The following is a 22,699-nucleotide window of genomic DNA, read 5'->3' as shown; positions in this document are numbered from 1 at the left end:
TTAAAATACAATTTCTCGGGGAAAAACTGAAACCCAAAAAAGAGAAGCCCAAAATACATTCTAAAGCCCAAAAATAGAAGCCCAGATTACATTCTAAAGCCCAAAAAAGAGAAGCCCAGAATACATTCTAAAGCCCAAATAAGAGAAGCCCAGATTTCAATTTCTTTATAATTTCGTAACCCCAACTGCTCCCCACTCAGACAGTGAACAGAGAGAACGCCGCCGCCCCCTAACGCCGCGCCAAACCAGTCGTTCAAGCGACTATGAAGAAAAAGGCACCCGTTTTGAAGGCCGTAGATGATATGGAGTCTCTCATACATTCACACGCAGAGTTCTTCGATCACCTTATAGAACTGATTCCTGCAAAATTCTACCAGGCAAAGGATGAAGACTCGAAGCCATGGTACCAGGGCCTTTCTAAAGCAGCCAAGGCGTCGTTGAAACAGCAATCCAAACAAAATATGAAGCTCGCCCGGCGCCAGCGCTTCGACCCAGAAAGTAAAGCTTCGTCTTCTGCCCTAAATCAGGATAGTTTGGTGAATGTAGAAGAGGATTTGGATGCAGGCCAGCAGAATCAATCAGTTACATACGAGGAACTGCGGCAGAAGTTACGAAGAAAGATTGAAGTGATGCGAGGTAACCGTGGGGCCGCGAGTGATGATAAGAAAATTGATAGTAGGAATGTGAAGAATGATGGGAAGAAGCGGAAGAGGGGAGACGAGTCTGCCGGAGGAGTTGTTGGGAAGGTGGTGGAATCGGAAGATGGGGAAGAAATTATTGAATATGGTAAAGTGAGATTGGGGGATGACGAGGAGTTGAAAAATAGGAGGAAAAAGAAGAAAGGGAAGCTTTCGAAGGTGAAGGAATTGGAGAGAGCACAGAGATTACAAGAGGTGAAGAGGGAAAAATCGGGAATTGCCGATCGGGAATCTTGGATGGCCGCCACAAGCAGGGCAATGGGGGTAAAGGTGCACGATAATTCGAGGCTGATCAAGGACAGTATCAAAAGGGAGAAGAGGAAGAAGGAGAAGAGCTCGGAGAAGTGGAAGGAGAGGTTGGAGGCACAGGATAAGGTGAAGGAGCACAGGCAGCAGAAGAGGAAGGATAATATCGAGGGGAGGTTCAAGGAAAAGAAGACGCGGAAGATCGCCAAGCGTGAGAAGAAGCTGATGAGGCCCGGTTTCGAAGGCCGGAAAGGTAGCTACATTACTCAGGAGTGAAGGTCTTTCCGGTTACCCGTTTCAAAAATGAATTAGGATTCAAATATTTAATTTTGAGGTTTTGTTTTTCGTGGAAGGATGAACTATGCCTTGTGCTTGTAACATGTTTTGTCTTGCTATAAAAATAATAGTTTTCCTCATTGTTGCTCATTGTGATAACTGATATATGCTAAAAATTGTTGCCTCAGGTTTTCTTTAGTTTCAGCTTTGTAAAATTATTTTCCTTGTATAAAGTCGAATGCTTTTGTCATCTAAGAATAGAATTGGTTATGTTTTGATTTAAGATAGAGCTAATGGTCAAATGGTATGATTTGGTTCGCATGGTTTCTCGCCGAATGGTTGAGATTTGCATCAAGTTATTTCGACATCACAATTAATGATGTATTCAATTGCTTGCAAGATATCAATTTCTTTGTGTGTGTATCTGATTATAGGAGTGCGATGCAGAAATTCTCATTACCTAATGCTTTTGGGTGTGTACCCCCAACTGTGCTTCACTATAATTTACTGTGAACTTCACATCTTGGGCGTGTCTTTATTGTTTTGGTAAGTCTAAATTTCTTACTTTCTGTATAATACATTTTAACTTTGGGTATCTTCTCAAATACTCTCTCAATTTGTTCCTTTTGTTCTTTGAATACTTGGGTTAACTGTAGCATTCTATGCTGAGAATGGAGATATGAGATATCTGATTTGGTCGACTCTGAACTGTTAGAGAGAATTGGTGTGTTATGTGCTATATTCTTGATTTATGGTTCATCTGTAATGTATTACATAGTTGCTTAGAAAGGAACTATATTTTATTTTAACTTTCATACAATGTGGAAGGAACTATATTTTATTTTAACTTTCATACAATGTGGAAGAAAATAGGATTTCTTTGATTTACGTTATCCAGATTTTTTTCCCTTGGGTATCTCCAAGCGCCTGTTGCTTAAAAAATGGGAAGAACTGGATTGATATCAGCTGAACTGATCAAATCAGTTTTAAAGCAATAGTTAAACAGTTAAAGACACAATATATGTTTATGGATGTTCAGAGACTTCAACTGCTCCTATGTCACATCATCTATTCTACCATCTCGGGTAGGATCCACTAGAAGACTTTGATTTATACATCTTGTACAACCCATTCCAGAAGGACAACACCCAACTATAACTTCTAGCACTCAAGATTGTAGGCTGTAACTTATAATCTGCATAGTCTTTAACGTCTTTATGTCAAGACTACAAACACAATCTTTAATGTCTTTGTTTGAAGACTTACTCAGCTAAACAATAAGCTCAACTCTATGTATATGTGAGTGATTGTGTGTCAATGTGCGAGAACTGATCTAATCAGTACCACACGAAAGTATTCTCACACAACTGGGCTAACAGCTTTGGTAAGCTAATATGAAATAAACGTGCCCACGATTTTATTCACACGCCGGTATTTAGTTGTAGTTCCGCTCTATGTTGTTATTGTTATTATCATTGTGATGTCTTCAATGGTCTTTGATCTGGTATTTATAGACGCTCAACTGACCGTACGTGAAGACTCAATAATAGCGTCCATTGCCTTAGGACATATCTTGTTATTTTGACAACTGTTCTGAAAGTTTTTTCTTTTAGCTTTGCTACAAAATCCATTATTGTACCTTCGTCTGTGAAATAGCTTGTATATTCGCGCTTAGCTGGATTCCATTAAATAGTTTTGTCGTGAAATGCGAGCAGATCAATTACAACTAATGCTCTGAATTGATCTGGTGAACTGGTCGTAAAATCGGTCCAACTGATTTCACTATATCAGTTCTTTTGTTCAGCTAGGTTCTTCATTAGTTGAGCTCTTCTTCAGCTGGACGAGCTTCTGAAAGTCTATTGTTGAACTACTTATCAGCTGGACAATCAGTGGAACTATTCTTAGATATATCAGTTGGACTGGTTCAGTTCTATCAATCAGTTGGCGCTTTCAATTTGCGTCTTGACAGCTTCAGTTTTGGCTTGGAGAACTAATCAGATCTTATGCGCACTAGATAAATTTGTTAGAAACAAAATAACAAGTTTTGTTAACATCAAAACCAAGATTGCGAACGTGAAATGTTCTAACAGACATAGTTAATCATGTTGCCACCACAAGTGATCCTCTTGAAATATTACATAACCTGTTTCGGAAGATTGTGCAGAAACCTTCTTCATGAAATCTTTCGACTAATATCAGACTCAGCCGCATATCCGACATATGTCACGCCCCGAGACCGGGGTTAGTCGACACCGGCGTTGTTCAACCATCACATAATCGTCAAACAACAAGCCTCGTAGTTCAGTATAAACCAAAACCAGTCTATTTCATAAATAACTCAAAATAATCTTGTCTTACAGTGATAAATTCCAAAAAGAAATAAAATATGCGGAAGCAGTGTACAAATTGAATCGAAATTTAGGAAGAACATAAGTGAGAAATCTTCATATCTCAAAACTTCCTCACCAACTCCAAAGCATGTCTTATTTCATCCTCGTCTACTTGATCTTCTTTCTTATCTGGGGAGAAATGTAAGGAGTGAGTGTTTGGGAAACACTCAGCAAGTGGGGGTCGATCGATTACCACAAATACATATAAATATAATTTAAAACCCATATTGCAAACTGATTTTTTCAAAAATAGTGTCTTATATCAGATCAGAATCGGAATCGAAACAGAGATTATCAGACAATTCAGAACAGAACGAATCAGGAAAAACGAAAACACTGTTATTCATCTCGTTTTCCATGGTCAAATTGTCCCCAATATGTTAGTCCTCTAAGGAGTGAGGCCAAAACACAGTTTTATACCCACTGATGGGGGCCGAAACACAGTTTTATATCCACTGATGGGGGCCACATATAATTTACAATCGTCGTTCCATATCCCACTCGAATCATAACAGTGCACCACCGAATCAGATGTATCAAACAACACTTATCGGAATTTTTGAATGAACTCAGCAGAATCAAAGAACATTGGAAATAGAAGAACATATCGTACATCGATCGAGATTTTATAAAATATATAATAGCATTTTCCGAAAATGATTTGACACACATAGACGCATGTCATGAAATACTTATACAAAGTTTAAGTTACAAAGAAATACATAGCAAAAGCCCACTTATCTGATTTCGTTTAGATTAAGGCGCTAGAAAGACATGCTAAAAGAACTTCGTTCGAACAAGGTTGCGGTAGAGATTCGACTAGGCTGCTGCAATTGCTAAATTTCGAATTCTTGAAGTTATGGGGAGGGAGTTTGCTTCTTATATAGGCTTGAATAATCAACTATAAAGGTAAGCCTGTATCACTTCAAGAATGACGCTGATTGCTTAATCAACGTGATGATTGCACTTTTCTCTCCCGAATGAACGTGGCATCTTCTTGATTCAAGATACACACCCGAGATTCATGAGTGATTTTGGTTTTCGTTGAGTGCAAATGGAGAGTGATTTTGGCTTCATGAATCTCTTTCAAGATTGATGCACTTCCATATAGTGATAAATGGTCAGTAATGAAGGGACAATGATTATTCACATTTTCATGATTATGATTGTATGGAACTAAAAAAATGTTGTGCCAAAAATGAGCTGAAATTTCCTATGACATATATAGATCTTCTCGTTGCAAGATTTCGGGTCTTCACATCCCTCCCTCCTTACTTGAAGTTTCGTCCTCGAAACTTGAGTTAACTCGATGTAGATATGAAATGATTGGTAAATTCGAAATTTAAATCCATGTTGAATAATCTATGGTTCGAGTTCAATTGAGTCAAGGAAAATTTAAACTTGAATTCTATAATACGAATACGATAGGTTTCAGAACACAAGTAGTGAGATGTAAAAAGAAATAATATGGACGAAAGTGTCCTTATTCCAAAAGACTTATGAGGACTTAATCTAATCAGTAACGTTTCCGTCTCCTAACTCCTCGTTAGCGTCTTCTCCTTGCGCATTTAGTGGTTGTTGCATATGCTTGAGTGCAATTTGCTGGTTGGCGATTTCTACACTCAAGTTTTGGTTGTTGAGCTCAAGTTGTTGCACATAGTTTTCCATTTCATGACGATAGGCATTGAACTCCTGTTCAAGTTGGTCACAAAACCATTTCTTAGCATGATAGTGGTTGCACCAAGCTTCGGAGGTGGCAAACATTTGTTGACCATACTTTTGCGACTCTTGCAACTCTTCTTTGTAATATTTGAGTTGTTTTTCCGCAAATTTCTTGTCGAAGGTGAGTTGTCCCACTTCTACTTGAAGGCGATCCCTAGATTTCTTCAACTCCTCTTTATCATGAAGTAAACTCGTAGTGGTACCCCCTAAGTTGCTCGATTTCTAGCTCGAGTTCCCTAACGGTCTTGGCTTGCGTCGTCATTTGCGAACACGAAATTGAGAAGTTTTTTCGGTTTGTTCTAGACTTGTTTGAATGGTGGCACGAAAATATGAGGTGATTGTGAAATTTTATTATTATTATTATTTTTTTTTTTTTTGCTTTAGGTGAGTGACTTTCTTCATGAGGAGATATTTATATAGCTACTTTGGAGAAGATGTAAGGTAACAATTTTTAAGGCCATTAATTCATTTTAATTAGTATTAATTGAGTGCTAGATTTTTGGGTTAATGAATGTTTATAAATTTAAAGAAGCCTTAAATCACATGTAGATTATAGGATGCAATTTTCGAAAACAAGGCTAAGGTGGAAAAAATTATTTTTATTATTATTATTTTTTTTTCAAATATAGGTGAATGTGAAGGCTAAATTATAATGTTTAAGGTGTCTTTCAAAATTTATAGATTGATGACGACATTGCAAAAATTGAAGGTATGTAATTGATGATGCTTGATTAAAAGAGGTATCATTGAATGAAGAATTTTCGAACAATATATGAAAATTCTAAAATATAGTTAGGATTGTATAGGAACAAGTAGATTAATAAATAAAATTTTAGAAAAGAGACATGATATATAATCCACTCAAGAAATGTATTATAAATGTAGTTCTTAATAATTAATTGGCAGCTTAAAAATGAGGACATAAAAATTGAGATGTGAATTGTTCATTTGTTCAACAAGAATTTATATAAATTAAATTAGGGATTTAAGACACAAAGATTAAACGGTCCAATCAATTGCATTAAAATTTATATTATTATTAATTTTATCAAACACGAATTTAATAATAGTTTAGGACCATTTTTTTTTAAACATTAAAATAGAATTGGGGATTATGTTCAAATCAAGAACATAGATTTATATGTGTACAGATATTTGCTTAAAATCCCAAATATAATTTGTTAACTCTATTAAAAATTTAGTCATGTGTATCACCTTCTCACTTAAATGTCAATCTAACTTAAACCCGAAAATCACGACTTAAAACTTTCTATCGATACAGATAATAGTCCCCAAATTAATTTAACTTAAATCCAAAAATAAAAATCTCAAATTTTCTATTGATCATTTAATATAGTCTCAAAATCGATTTCGTATAAATCCCAAAAATCATATCTTAATTTATTTATTTATTTATTTTTAAACATACTTATGCATATGGATAAAATTCGGTGCATAATCAATGGAATATTCAAGAAAAATCAGAATATTTCTTATGAATTAAAAATAATTCATGAGGATCAAGGAACAATTGGCATAATTGGATTACGATTTTCCTACGCGGAGTTATAAGTTCTACGAGAATTTCCAAAAATGGCAAAAACTAAGCGTGGTTACGAGAGCGTATGAAGCCAATTCCTAGAAAACAACGGAAGGCTTACAAATGATAAGGTCATCAAACAGTAAATTTCAGAGTCATCTCATTCGAGTTTTAATTCAGAAATGGTTCAAAGATGGACAATTCGATAATTGACGTATAGTTTGAAGATTATACGTCGAGAGAAATAATTAATGGAATCGAAATCTTGAGTTTCCTATGGGAAGTCACAATTTTCAAATCAAAAATAGGGGTGGATATGAATGACTAAGTTTTTACCAAAATCTAACTTCATCAAATTTTGTCTATCGAAATCCCCAGCCGGATTATGAACCTCGCGGTTCTGATACCACTTAAATGTCACGCCCCGAGACCGGGGTTAGTCGACACCGACGTTGTTCAACCATCACATAATCGTCAAACAACAAGCATCGTAGTTCAGTATAAACCAAAATCAGTCTATTTCATAAATAACTCAAAATAATCTTGTCTTACAGTGATAAATTCCAAAACGAAATAAAATATGCGGAAGCAGTGTACAACTTGAATCGAAACTTATGAAGAACATAAGTGAGAAATCTTCATATCTCAAAACTTCCTCACCAACTCCAAAGCATGTCTTATTTCATCCTCGTCTACTTGATCTTCTTTCTTATCAGGGGAGAAATGTAAGGAGTGAGTGTTTGGGAAACACTCAGCAAGTGGGGGCCGATCGATTACCACAAACACATATAAATATAATTTAAAACCCATATTGCAAACTGATTTTTTCAAAACATAGTGTCTTATATCAGATCAGAATCGGAATCGAAACATAGATTATCAGACAATTCAGAACAGAACGAATCAGAAAAAACGAAAACACTGTTATTCATCTCGTTTTCCATGGTCAAATTGTCCCCAATATGTTAGTCCTCTAAGGGGTGAGGCCAAAACACAGTTTTATACCCACTGATGGGGGCCACATATAATTTACAATCGTCGTTTCATAACCCACTCGAATCATAACAGTGCACCACCGAATCAGATGTATCAAACAACACTTATCGGAATTTTTGAATGAACTCAGCAGAATCAAAGAACATTGGAAATAGAAGAACATATCGTACATCGATCGAGATTTTATAAAATATATAATAGCATTTTCCGAAAATGATTTGACACACATAGACGCATGTCATGAAATACTTATACAAAGTTTAAGTTACAAAGAAATACATAGCAAAAGCCCAGTTACCTGATTTCGTTTGGATTAAGGCGCTAGAAAGACATGCTAAAAGAACTTCGTTCGAACAAGGTTGCGGTAGAGATTCGACTAGGCTGCTGCAATTGCTAAATTTCGAATTCTTGAAGTTATGGGGAGGGAGTTTGCTTCTTATATAGGCTTGAATAATCAACTATAAAGGTAAGCCTGTATCACTCCAAGAATGACACTGATTGCTTAATCAACGTGATGATTGCACTTTTCTCTCCCGAATGAACGTGGCCTCTTCTTGATTCAAGATACACACCCGAGATTCATGAGTGATTTTGGTTTTCGTTAAGTGCAAATGGAGAGTGATTTTGGCTTCATGAATCTCTTCCAAGATTGATGCACTTCCATATAGTGATAAATGGTCAGTAATGAAGGGACAATGATCATTCACATTTTCATGATTATGATTGTATGGAACTAAAAAAATGTTGTGCCAAAAATGAGCTGAAATTTCCTATGACATATATAGATCTTCTCGTTGCAAGATTTCGGGTCTTCACAACACATGCCTGACGTCTTTCAGGATCAGTGTAAAGCCACCCATGGTAGTCAAGGTCTCATCTCCCTTTCCCACGACTATGAATAAGTCGCTATTCTCCATCATGACCACACCAAAGTCCCATTGTGTGTAGGATGTAAAGAATTCTCTTCGAGATGTGATGCAGACTGTTGCTCCACTGTCGAGATGTGACATGGACTGTTGCCAAATTTACGGAATCATGCTCTAGCTCGTGAACAAAATTGATATCGCCAATGACGTTTGTTTGCTCATCTTCGGTTTCATTTTTTTTTTCTGTTGCCAACAATATTTTTTAATATGTCCCTTTTTCCACAACGATAAAACTTTATGTTGGCATATCTCCCCGAAGACTTGCTTCTTCTTGGTTTTTGATTTGTATTTTTCTTGATCTTGATGGTTGTCCTCGTTGACTCAACAACCAAAACATCTGACTGTGAACTAGATTCTCTTTGAGATCTCGGGCTCATCTCTTTATTCAAGATGTAACTCTTGATGGAGTCCATACTCACGACTCCTCCTGGTACTGTGTTCGTGAGTGATACATTCATAGTCTCCCAAGACTCTGGTAATGAAACTAGCACAATCTGAGCTATCACCTCGTGATAAAGTTTTATGCCCATACTTGTTGACTGCTCCACGAATTCTTGAATCTTGTTCAAATGGTTGCAACCAGAATTCCTTATTTGTATCGAACCTTGACAAGCTTGCTAAATAGAACAATTTGTTGCCGCTTTTGGAGGTATACTAGTGTCTCCAACTTTGCCCAAAGCTTACGAGCATGTGTCTCGTTACATGCGTGATTATGCATGTTGTCATCGACAAATTGTCGGATGTACCCACAGACTTGCTCATGCTCAAAATTCCATTCAACGTCTGATTTATCATCTAGTTTAGACTCGTTGAACACCGGTAGGTGCATCTTGGTGATGAATAGAAGATATTTCATGTTACTTTCCAAAGTTGATAATTAGTGCCATTAAAGCTAATCATCTTGCTTGTGCGTACCTCCATATTTTGTGAGTGTTATCAACGAATTAATCGTCAAAACATGAACACAAAAGAACTATATATCTAATACTGTCTAGAAAGCTTTTTTTGATGTAGAAGATACCAGTTTTGGGATATCGGGAAAATAAACAAAAGTACAATCGCAGTGGAACATCATAAGTAATATCAACAACGAATAAGATAGACACTGGTATTTATAGTGGTTCACCCATAAATTAGACTACGTCTACTTTAAATCTCTCAAGGTGATCACTTTATTATTAATAACAAATAAGACAAGAAAATTGAGAATACAAATTATTTCACTCAGAATACTACTTAAGAAATCTAACAGTAAATCTTTTCTCTCACTTGTGTATAATTAATTGCACATGAGAAGCACAGCACGTGACAGTGTGTTGGGCTGTGAGAATGGGGATGATCATGACCATGCAGGGCTTTTTTTTTTCTTTTTTTTTTTTATCTAAACAATAACGAAACAAATAAGAACTAAAAAATTGAAATTTAAAACAATAGCCTAAAATGAAAGCAGATGCACGCATGCAAATGGGCAGAAAAATACATACTTTCCTTGCATCACTGAAGTGACGAGATCTCTTTTTGCAGCAATGTCTTGTGAATTGTGATAAACCCAAATCAATGCCGAAGCTCAAACACCAACTAAATAATAAAAACAATATCGAATGCTAAAATGAGGAAATAATAAAATAGCAATAAAAAATAGATAGAAAAAGAGGCAACACTGTTTTGCTTCCCAACTAGCCTTAAATTTATGTTGTACGGCCAAATATTGCTTTTCTTTTAATTAAAATCTAGTAAATCCACAATGGCCTCGACATCATCCACAACATCACCATGAGAAAACCGAGTGCCCTTATTGATTGAGATTAAGAGAGTGTTTGCAAATTCTAGAAAAAATTCAAAACTTTGTATAAAAAAAAGTCATAATCACTTTTTTTAAAGCATTTGCAAATATTATCTGTGTCATCCGATCCATGAATAATAAAAGAAATGCTTGACGAAATATTAATCCATTCATACCGTAACATTCCAAATTCAACGACTGTCTCTATTGTACCAAGACGAATCTTTATAGCGTGTTTATGTCTTCACTCACACGCAATCTAGGAAACTTCCCAGGAGGTTTTTATGTGACGAGCTTCTTCTTTTCGGGAGTTCATCAAATAAGAACTCCAAAGTTAAGCGTTTTTGACTTGGGCCAATTTTGAGATAGGTGACTCCCTGGGAAGTTTCATAGAGTGCTTGTGAGTGAGGACATAAACACTCTAGAAAGACTCGTCTTCATACAGTGGAGACAATCGTCGAATCTGTGGCGTTACAGTTAGTATCAGAGCCGACGTCTCTTAGTACGGTGTGGTTAGGGAACGAACCAAGCAAAAGCTGGTGGGCATGTGTCGCTTGGGGACGAAGAGTCTGGGGGTTTATCGTCAATGCCATGAGGTTGCACGGACAATGAGTGGCTCCTGGCAGGCTTCTAGGCGAAAGGAACATAAATGAATCGATCCAATATCGGAATGAGTAGGATTCCAAAAAAGTTCAGGTATAGGACTCTACAGTTGAGGAGTGCTGAAAAGATTTCATTGATACTATCAAGAAGGTGTGTCTTCTTTTCAGGAGTTTATCAAATAAAAACTCGAAAGTTAAGCGTGCTTGACTTGAGACAATTCTGTGATGGGTGTCCCTTTGGGAAGTTGTCTAGCGTGCGTGTGAATCAGGATATAAGCAGGCTGGAAAGACACGTTTTGGTACAATTGAGACAGTCATCGAATCTGAGGTTTTACACATACTGCACACGAGAAGATAACGTCCCGAACCATCTGATAGAAATAGCTCTTAAACAAAGAAGAATTCGAGCGTGATTTTGTAAACTAGTGTAAAGAAAAATCAAGAGCGGATTCTTGAGTGAGCATGTATTCTGATTGCATCGTAATCAAACTCTGCACTAGCGGAAACTCACGTGGATGTAGATCTTGTTAATGGATCGAACCACGTAAAATCATTGTGTTGCTTCTTTCCTTCATATATTTGTCAGTTATATTCTTGTATGTGATATTTCCATCACAAAGAATCTTTTCGTTGATCAATCATTGATTCACTTAGGTTACGTTTAAATGGATGGACATGAGAGGTCTGTCTCGTTTAGATGGATAAAATTGAAGTGAATTTCAAATCCACTCCATGAAAAATTATGTGATTTCAATGTTATCTACGATGGATTTCAAATACACTAGTCCCTCGAATTATTTCTCAAATCATATATTTATCTCCAAATCAAATACATCTATCCAAGCTCAACATCAGAGTTTTTCAGTTCTTCAACGCAAGAAAGTGAAGGACTCTGGAACAATTAATATTCAACAACATTTATTATAAAATGAACAGTGCATTAGAGAGAAAAATAGTCGAATTTTGACATTCTGTAGGGAAATTTTCATAACAGATTTTTTGAGGAATCATTTTTTTGCTGGACGTTTTAAAGACGGATATATTTTTGTTTGGGTTTTAAGTTTTATTTGTTGGAAGAAGTTATCCATTACCAATTTTACACTTCTGTTATTTCACTCGATTACAATTTCTGATAAGCCTCCATTTGGATTGGTCCTGTTTGACGCCATACAAGCCTTCAGAGCCTTGCATTCTAACATATTTAACGTAGAACTTAGATGTATACCAGCATCAGAAGCGATGTTTTCGCATCCGGGATGGCTAGCTTCCTGGTTTCTTGACGTATGAGCACAGAACTTTTCGTGACAGTCGTGAGATGTCCCTTGCTTGTGTGATATGGGCGGATTCTGATTGTCCTGCTCACATTTATGTGTCTCGTGGCATCCCTTGTGCGGATGAGCTGATTTTACGTGATTGTTTTTCTTGCTGCAGCTTGCATTTTCAGAGGATTCACAAGCAGCTTCGCCACAGCATTGATGATCGATAACCATTGGCACGTGGAAGTCTAAACTGCAGCTATGCTCATTGACCGGAATCGGACATTTCTTACTCTCACGAGATTCTTCATTTTCAGGACAACCAAGAATATGATGGTGTGCGATCTGTGATCCCAAATCCTGATCAACTTTGCCACAGGATTGATGATTGACAGCTTTGGTTTCATTGTGTGGACCGTGACGTGCATTGCTACTATGCTCGTTGGCTGAAATAGAGCAATTCGTACTCCAACGAGATGCTGAATTATCTGAACGAACATGAGTCTGTACACTCTGTGATTTCAAATCTAGAGCGTCTTTGCTACAACAGTGATGATTGGTAATTGTGACCTCGCAATGTGGGTGGCAACATGCATCGCAACCATGTTCTTTGGAGGAATCCGGGCATTTTTTACTCTTACAAGATACCGCATTTTCAGAAAAACCATGCTCGTTTGCTTTCTGCCTTGGCAAATCTTGAGAAACTTTGGTGCAGCATTGATAATCTTTAGTTTTGGCCTCATTTGGCGGAGGGCGATGTGAGTTGCAACCATCCTCTTTAGCAGAAATCGAGCATTTCTTACTCCCACAAGATGCTGAACTTGTATTACCTGAACCACATTTGGAGGCACACTTCTTGGATGAACACGATTGAAGCTCACGTTTCTTCTGAGATTCGATATCAGAACAACAAGAATCATGAGTATGAGATGAACTGTCTGTAGTATGGCACTTGTGTCTGTGTTTGTGCTCGTGAGAATTTGATCGACTCCATTTATTCCCTCGTGTAGGTGTTCCTCGAAGTAGCAGCATGCTGTTAAATATCACCAACAAACACGTTCCAACATCAGTAAGCACCGCAGCCCAGACGAGTGGATGGCCTGCTATAGCCAGTCCTACAATGGCAGCCTTAGTTGAAATCGATATTATCACATTCTCAATGATTTTTGTTCTCACGTTCTTGGCTAATCGTACAGCTTTCGGTATTCTTTGGATGTCGTTTGACATAAGAACTATGCCTCCTGTTTCTGTTGCAAGTGCTGAGCCTGAGACTCCCATGGAGATGCCAATATCTGCTGTGGCTAATGCAGGAGCATCATTTACGCCATCGCCAATCATGGCAGTTGGACCTTCTTTTTGCAATTTGGTTACAATTCTTGATTTGTCTTCTGGTAGGAGTTCGGCATGAATGGCATCTAAAGCACCCCCTAGCTGATGGGAAAATAACTTTATGAGCTTGTTCTATTTCCTGTGATAAATAATTTAAAATCTTGAAAATGAAATCATATTTGGTACAACTGATGATCGATCTTACCTGAGCTTGTGCATGCTTGGCCGCTGCATGACTATCTCCAGTTAACATCACAGTTTTGATGCCTAATGACTTGATATCGTTGATTGCTTCCTTTGCACCTGTTCGGCACATATCTGAGAGACAGAAAACACCAGCTGGAGATGACCCCAAGAAAACATAGCCGATGGACTTTCCTTCAACGTCGTAACCTTCTAATTTGGGAACTGGATTTTGAGAAAAAGTGCAAGCAAAGATCAAGAAAAGATGATCCAGTTGGGATAAGAAGGGCAATCGCCCTGCACAATCTGTGAATTTTGTTTCAATTTATAAATCTTAAGTTGCTCTGTCAAAAAGATATTTTGGGTAACCAAAGATTGAAGAGGTTGAGTTATTCTACCAGCACTACACCCTGCTCTTGAAGCAAGTTTTGAGTTTCCCACGTATAGTTCAACATCATCAATTCTTCCGCAAATCCCTTCTCCGGAAAATTCTGAAATCTCTCCACTTTATTAGGCGTCGGCTCAATGCCATATTCTCTAGCAAAATCTATCAGAGCAGCTGCCATTGGATGACTTGATTTGCTCTCAATGCTGGACATCCTGTATTGTTTACAGGAAGACAATCATGATCCCGTTATTTGAATGCAAAAGCTATAAAATTTGACTAAAGAATCACTACCAATATAACAAAGTGTTCAAGGTAATATCATCCTGCAATGATCTCACATCTGCCACCAAAAACTCTCCCCGAGTTATCGTCCCAGTTTTGTCAAAAGCCATGATCTTTATCCGAGCCAATGTCTCAAGATACTCCGCCCCTTTAATCAGAACTCCCAGTGTTGCAGCTTTCGAAAGTGCACAAAACATGGCTACGGGTGTGGACAGAAGAAGTGCACAAGGGCATCCACTCACTAAGACCACCAGAGCTAAATGATACCAGTCTCTCTTGTTGTGGACTCGGAATGCCAAGGGAACTAAAGCCAAAGACGCAGATATAACCACTATCGCTGCAAGAAATTTAACAAAAAAAAAGTTGAGTAAACTTCATTTTCTTGTATCAATCCTTGACACGACTATCCCGAGAGACTCCCCTATGTGGCAAAGTTATTGAAACTTGTTGAGAGACTCCTTCATATGGCAAAATTATTGGAACGTGTGTTTGTTCTATTGTACATTTTAAAACATTTGAATGAAATCATTAACATGAGATAGTATTGATGCAGTAGTGGACGCTTGATCTTACAAATTCAGGACAGCGAAAAAATTGAAAGAAAGGTTGATTTTACCTGGTGTATAATACTTTGCACACTTGTCGATATATCTCTGTGTCTTGGATTTGTTGTTTTGAGCTTCTTCAACAAGCTTTGCCATTTTTGCCACTACACAATCCTCTGCTACAGCAGTTGTTTTAACACTAATATAGCCTACAAACATCCCCCCAAAACGTGTAAATTTCATGATCACATATATCACAAACTAGGCATCAATACAAGATCAAATGATATATATTATCACCATTAATATTGATTGTGCCAGCCCAAACTTTGGAGTCTTTCTGCTTAGCCACAGGAAAAGATTCACCTGTCAAATTTTTTTCCTCTACTTCGCAGTTTCCTTCCACAACGACCCCGTCTATAGGTATTGTGTCACCGGTCTTCACACCAAGAATGGTGTTTAATTTGACTTGATCTGCATTGATTTCATCACCAGTTTCGGCTAGGATGGCTCGCTGGGGGACGACATTTGCTAAGGATGACATGATGGAAGTGGCCTATAAGATTGTAACAAATCTGACATTGGATGTCATCCGATGTGCTACATATAAACTTTAGATAAAAAGGGTCGTTTATCATGAGAAGGGCTGGTGCAGTGATCTGCTTACATACCTTGTGGCTGGCCCTGGATTCGAGCCATTCGGCTATCGTGAACAGGAATACAATTGTGGCAGCTTCCCAGTAATCATGAAGAGCAATTGATCCTGAAACTGGAATATGCAGAACTTGTTAGTGAGGTCTCAATATATATAAAGCAATTCCAGTAATACTCTCGACTTCGAATTCATGGTTTAATTTTAGGTAACATATCGAGTAAACGATAAGGTAACATGCATACCCGCTATCAGAACGAGGATGTTGATGTCAAGCGTAGCGTTCCGAACCGAAGCAACGGACTTCAAGAAAATGGGTATGATCCCAACAGCAATGGCACCAATGGCTAACCATTTAAGGGGACCATACAAAAATTGTAGGAGCGAAAGCAAAAGCAATGCACCACTACCAATGGAATAAGGGCTAGGCCATCTGTTCTTGAAATTACTTGTCCCATGCAGTTTCACGTTTGCCTCCAATCTTGCTTGATTCAACGCCTTAACTGTCACAAATCAAATAATAAAGTAGACAAATTAGCAATAATCAATAGGTTCTCAATACACTATGTCACACTGATTAAGAGTAGCTTGTTCATGTATGGTGAAAGAGTTAATATTTGCTATAGTATCGTCTTGGTATGGACAAGAATGAGTTTTTTTTTTTTAAAAAAATTATTTGTTAATTAATACTCTTTCTTACAGAGGAAAATTACATTACCATTTGCTTCCAAAAAATAGTATATGAAAACCCCATTTAAAAAAAATTATAAAACATCAATGAAAATCACATAATTTAAGATATTATTTAGTATATTTCATCTGATCTTATCCTCATTTATGGAAATTGTTTTTGTGAAAATTGTGTTTTTGATCATGTACGTTTGTCTCTTTATAATTTTAATCTTCTATTTTATCAATTTCAGTTTTAGTCTGTTATTTTTATTTGTTGTTTTTGTAATTTTATTCATTTTTGTAACGTGACACTGGTGTGACACCAATATAGCGCTTATAGGTGTCACATAAGCACTCCTTAAAATTGGAAAAACTCGAAAAATATATGACTAAAACTGAAATTTGATAACATAAATGACTAATTCGAAAAAAGACAAAATTATAAGACTAAAAATGCAATTTTCTCAAATTTTTATTTGATTTATTAATTTTTATTTTTTTAAAAATGAATAATATTTATGCCCAATAATTTTGGTGAATTAAAATAACTTAAATTTTAATTAATTGTAATTTACATTCTTCAATAAAAATCAAAATCTCAATTTTACAAATACAAATTAAAATAATATTATTTATTATAAGCAAATGAAAAAAAAAATGTAACTCGTAACTTAATCATAATTTCAATCAAACAAAAATCTTATTGTTATCAATCATTATTCCACATTATATGAAATTTTTTAATAATCTCAATATGATTTATATACGTATAATCACATCCCACAAAATAAATAGTCAAAGAGTTTTTGAAAATCAGCATACACCTAAAATACGTATTATGTGTATTAATGATTGGTACAAATTTGTTTCAATTATGCTACATCTATATCATTTTTATAGATGGATGGATTTCAAATCCATAATAATAAATTTATTGGTTTATTTGAAAAAAATCTACTCGATAATATATTTCAGATCTCAACTTGTTATCTTTTGAGTCATTTGGGTGACTTTCAAATTCACTACAATTGGGAGTCATTTTTAATTCTTCCTTTAATTACCAACTAAAATTCAAATGCTACAATCAAAACGCAACCTTATATGTTTATAGAGTAGGTCTCATGTGAGACCGTCTCACGGATCTCAATCTGTGAGACGGGTCAACCCTGCTCATATTCACAATAAAAAGTAATACTCTTAACATAAAAAGTAATACTTTTTCATGGATTATCCAAATAAAGATCCGTCTCACAAAATACGACCTGTGAGACCGTCTCACACAAGTTTTTGCCATGTTTATAATACTGTTTATTCTAAGTTATATGGGAACATGTTAATATTTTTAGTGTGATTCATAGTTAAGAGTTCTTTGCAAGAAATACTTAATTTATCTTCTTTTTTCTTCTGTTAGTTTCGTCCCAGTTAACTAGGGATATAAACGAAGAACTTAATCAAGTCGAATATCAACAAAATATTAATGTTCGAGTTCAAGATCAACCACAATCCGAAGATTGACTAACAAGCTTATTCCATCATTTTTCAATATTTCGCTAGAGAGGGAGATAATATAGTTAGAGAGTGATGAATAGTTGGTATGCATGTATGTGTGTGTATGCACATATATATGCAAGTGTGTGTGTATATATGTACTAGAAATGTAAACAAATCAAACAGAATGCAAGCTACTTGGAGCTCTGCTCAATAAAAAGCTTGTTCAAGATCGTTCGTTAAGCTCATCGAGCCGATTTCAAACTCGACAATTTTATCGAGTCGAGATCGAGCATAATGATATTCGGCTCGTAAGCTTGCGAGCCTGTTCTCGAGCTGGAACTCGGCTCGACTAGTTTGTTGGCTTGAGTTTACAATAATAAATTTCATTATCCCACATCAAAATTTGAGTATCAGGGAAGTGCCTGAATGCTATAAATAAGAAGTTTTGCCATTAAATTCTTATATCTTAGTTGAACTTTTGACTAAGAATATTTGGCAAGCTCCAAAACGTACGAGTCAAGATCGAGCAAGACTCATTTAACATGATAAAACGAGCTATTAACGAGTCAAACTCGAGCTATTCGTGAGTTTAATAATTTTAAACAAGTCTAACTCGAGACTGATACTATTCAACTCGGCTCGACTCGTTTACTGCAATACTATATTATCATATTTGAGGTCATTAGTGTTATTGTTTTGGTAAGGTCGGTCACACCAAATTATCTTTCCAGTTTTGCCTAAACATCATATTTAATACGTAGATATTTTATTATACGGGCTTAATATTAATTTCAACATCTCTTCTTACTAGTTTTTACATTTTTGTCTCAGCTACTACATATTGAGTAAGTCAATTTTAATTTATTTATCCATTATTTTAAATATAGAAATTTATAAGTAAATCAACTATTTGAAAATCACATATACATACATATATATATATATATATATATAAAATTTATTTATCCATTATTTTAAATATAGAAATTTATAAGTAAATCAAGTATATATATAATCCCAACTAAAAAAAAAACCATTTGCTCGAGAACAAGACTTGCACGCATCATTATTAGATTTAGCCAAATTCTAATAATAATAATAATAATAATAATTTTAAAATAAAATTATCCCCTCTATCTTGGTCGTGATATTGAAAATTGCTAGTGGAGAACATAATAATTCAAAGCGCAAGTCATTTTATTACCTAATTCGTGACAATAATAATGATAATTTGTATACTATTGCGTTAGCTCGAAGTTTATTCTGTATTTATGGATTTTATTATAAAAAAAATTCTTATTTTTATTATCAATAATTGATAACTTTATTTATTTGTCCAATATTCTAATACAAAATAAGCCGACCCACCACGTACCTGGGGACGACACCAGGAAAAAAGCTGAAACTAATTTACGCACAATTCATGTGCTCCAGCGAGAAAAACACAAACTCTGGTTTTTCCCTTTTCCTTGAACTTTTTCTTGCTGGATGCATATAACAGAATTTTATTTTATTTAATAAATCAAAAGGGGATATGTCATTTTCATTTTTTAAGTTGGTGGAAATTTGATTTTGGTTATCTAATTAGTAAAAAAAAAGGTATTTATTTAATAATAACTTTCATTCTTTAGCATTTTTGTCTTTGTTTGGAATAAACCTAGCACCATCTCGACATCATGTCAGTCGTAACTCTCGACTCATTTCTTCACCTAACAACAATTTAGGTTGTATTTGGATTGATAAATTTTGTTTCGGTAGAAGGCTTTAACTCGAGAAAGGATTTCAAACTTATTTTTGAAAGAACGAAAGCACTTAAAATACATCTACTGATAAAAATTCACTAAATTAAATTTATTGACTTTCAATGTGATGCTTTAATGGAATCCACGCAAACGACACATTACATAGTCGTTGCTATTTTATATATATATTCAATTCAAAAAAATTCTAAAATGATGTAGCTTGATGTTATATAATTAAGTTCAATTTATAGCACTACAAAATTAAATATCTCCATCAAGAAATAAGTAGAATTGATCATAATTATTAAAAAAAATTAAGGGTAAGAAAAACTGTAACTCGTTCTCTACTTTTGCCTCTCTGTGATTTCGATCCTCTCTATGTTGTCACAATTGAGTCTTAATCATATATTTTGATTGTTTTCTTCTCTTTTTTGCTAGAGCAGTAATGTCATGACATTGTGCACTTTAACGTCAAGTCGGAAAAAGACAAAAAAAAAAAAAACAAAGATAACATATAAAAACTGAAATCTGACAACATAGATGACCAAAATCGCACAAAGACAATTATAAATGACTTAAATTACAATTTTCCCTAAATCATGCTATCTTTGTACAGATATTTCATATTGGAAAATATTACGAAGACATCCCGATTAAAATTATATGGATATAAACATAAACGAATAAAGCGACGACGACAATAATAACAAATATAGTTACCTATTTGCGACTGGGAAACGAGGAGAGAGTCATGAACGACGATGACGGTTTTAGTCGGGACAATTACTGAGAAATCTTTGACTCCATTGAGTGAGTTTAGAATCCTTTCTATTAATGGAATCTCAGATGTACAGCAGAGCCCCAACACATCGAAATAGCTTTTTTGAAATTGTTTCACCACATTCTTTTTATTGGTATCCATAATTATATATTCTTCTTCAATTTTTCTGCCAAAAAATAAAAATAAAAATAAAAATAAATCCAAGAAACATTTAAACATGCATGCATGTTCCTACTCATGTGGTATAATATTCAACTTTCAAATTTTTGCAGTTCATGATAAATTTTTTTTTTTGAAACATATTTAATGTGACAGATTCCATAATTACCACATAATTACACACTTTTCAAAATAATAATAATATCAGAAATAATGAATTATTGGATTTTGTCCACAAAATATCATTTAAACCATCTGGTTCTAAAATTCTTCCTAAACCACTGCTTCATGTGCAAATGCCAACAAGCTCTGTTCTACACGGCAATAACACTAGCGCAGATACGAGTCATCGTCACTCGAAAAAAAATTAAACTTCAAATTTTATTCGTGATTTTCTTGAGGAAAAAAAAAAGAACCACGATAATTGATATGATCATCGTCACTCGAATAAAAAAAGACTTCAGATTTTATGCGTGATTTTCTTAAGAAATCAAGAATTTTGACATTTAAAAGACATACTAACTAACCCCTTTAGTTTCGAAATTTCCGAATCCATCTCATGGATATATATGATCGATGTTACACACGCATGAACAGTGTTATGCAAGATAAACTGAACTAACCTTTTCGATAAATGAAACTCGCCTGATAATATTCGAAAAATGAAGCAAGAAATAGGCTTTTTACATATATATCTAAAAGAAAGTAGAGAGAAATTTAAGGAAATGTTATTCGGAGAGGAGAGGATACATGATTATATATTGTTAGTGTAGAGGCATAAATAGTTAAGAATAATATGGTTGGATCCACATGTAAATTGCATTATCTTTGCATTTTTTTGTATATCAGTTGGCTCATATTCTGTTCTTTGGTACCTGCGGAGAGTTGCATGAGATTTGTGCTACTATATATAGAGATTTTATGTCCCAAAAGCAATGTTTTTTGCTTTATTTTTATTGGTTTGGAAAATTCAAGCTTTAATAATTAGTTGGAGATTTATTTTTTTAGTCACTTTAGGGTAGATGATTTAGATGTGCCAAGTTTTTCGTTTCTTGATTACACGGGTTTTTATATATAATGATTATTATATATATATATATATATATATATATATATATATATATATATATATATATATATATATATGTGCCCTTTTCCTTTTCCTTGCATTGATTTTTATACATAAAATAATAATTGGGAAGATAGTTTTTTTTTTGTCTAATAAATTGTTCAATTTTAGTTTCTGATTTAATAAGTTTTCAAAGTTTGATTTTGATACACTAATTTTTAATTTTCGGGTATTTTTTTTCCAATTTATGATGTGAAATCGAAAATTTCTGACTTTTCAGAAGTCATCATGTTAGCAATTAGAACAAAATAATCGAAAATTTTAATTTATTGTGCTAAAACCAAAATTTGAAAGTTTAATGGAACAAAACGAAAGTTGGACCAGGTAGCGGACAAAAAAAACTATTTTTCCTAAAATAATTTTTTATTTATTACTTTAACTAAATCTACTAAAAGGGGGAAAAAGGCATATCCCTCTACTCCAAGTGAATATATAATATATATATAATTTTTTTATATATTGTTCACTAGCCTATCCACTCTCTAGCCCTCAAGGAGGTGACACTCAACTATTTGATATGATGAAGTATATTAAAATTATATATTTAGTAGATGAGTGTCACCTCATTGGTAAATACAGACGTTGACATAAAAACAAAACAAAAATATGAAAGTGGATACATAAGCGAATCGCATTATGCAATGCCCGAGATTTTATTTGATAATTTGCGATTGTTAATTTTCTAATTATGGACGGAAATGATTGGACCGGGAAAGAAGAGAAAATGGAAGGTGTGCGAGGAACAGTACCCCTCGCGCATGTGCGCGGCACTTATGCGCGCACATGCGCGAAATGGGCAGAGGGCCTCACGCATCTGCGCGGAGTGAGGGCGCGCATATGCGCGAGCTGTGCGAGGGTTCAAATTCATTTCCAAAGAACCTCGCGCATATGCGCGACGATGACGTGCGCAT

At 35.1% G+C, this 22,699-nt stretch overlaps 2 protein-coding genes across 2 annotated transcripts; one reads left to right on the top strand and one right to left on the bottom strand.

Moving 5' to 3' along the window:
• The first annotated feature begins 177 nt into the window (after window positions 1-177).
• Window positions 178-1,360, top strand: LOC140818546 (uncharacterized). The gene has a single exon (XM_073178540.1). The coding sequence runs from the start codon at window positions 264-266 to the stop codon at window positions 1,218-1,220; it is 957 nt and encodes a 318-aa protein (XP_073034641.1). The 5' UTR covers window positions 178-263; the 3' UTR covers window positions 1,221-1,360.
• A 10,116-nt stretch (window positions 1,361-11,476) lies between these two features.
• Window positions 11,477-21,408, bottom strand: LOC140818182 (cadmium/zinc-transporting ATPase HMA3-like). Its single transcript, XM_073178069.1, is given in 11 exon segments — window positions 11,477-13,866; window positions 13,970-14,172; window positions 14,346-14,429; window positions 14,432-14,547; window positions 14,627-14,954; window positions 15,234-15,371; window positions 15,463-15,718; window positions 15,834-15,931; window positions 16,060-16,317; window positions 20,440-20,666; window positions 21,283-21,408. Coding segments are annotated over 10 exon segments (3,258 nt in total). The 5' UTR covers window positions 20,642-20,666; window positions 21,283-21,408; the 3' UTR covers window positions 11,477-12,291.
• Window positions 21,409-22,699: the final 1,291 nt, after the last annotated feature.

This window comes from Primulina eburnea, chromosome 17 (genome assembly GCF_022965805.1).
Source record: "Primulina eburnea isolate SZY01 chromosome 17, ASM2296580v1, whole genome shotgun sequence".
Classification (NCBI taxonomy): domain Eukaryota; kingdom Viridiplantae; phylum Streptophyta; class Magnoliopsida; order Lamiales; family Gesneriaceae; genus Primulina; species Primulina eburnea.
Note: the sequence above shows the minus strand (reverse complement) of the source record. Positions and strands in the feature narration are given on the sequence as shown.

Coding starts and splice junctions, on each gene's coding strand:
- LOC140818546 (XM_073178540.1), top strand. CDS start 264: ATGAAGAAAAAGGCACCCGTTTTGAAGGCCGTAGATGATATGGAGTCT.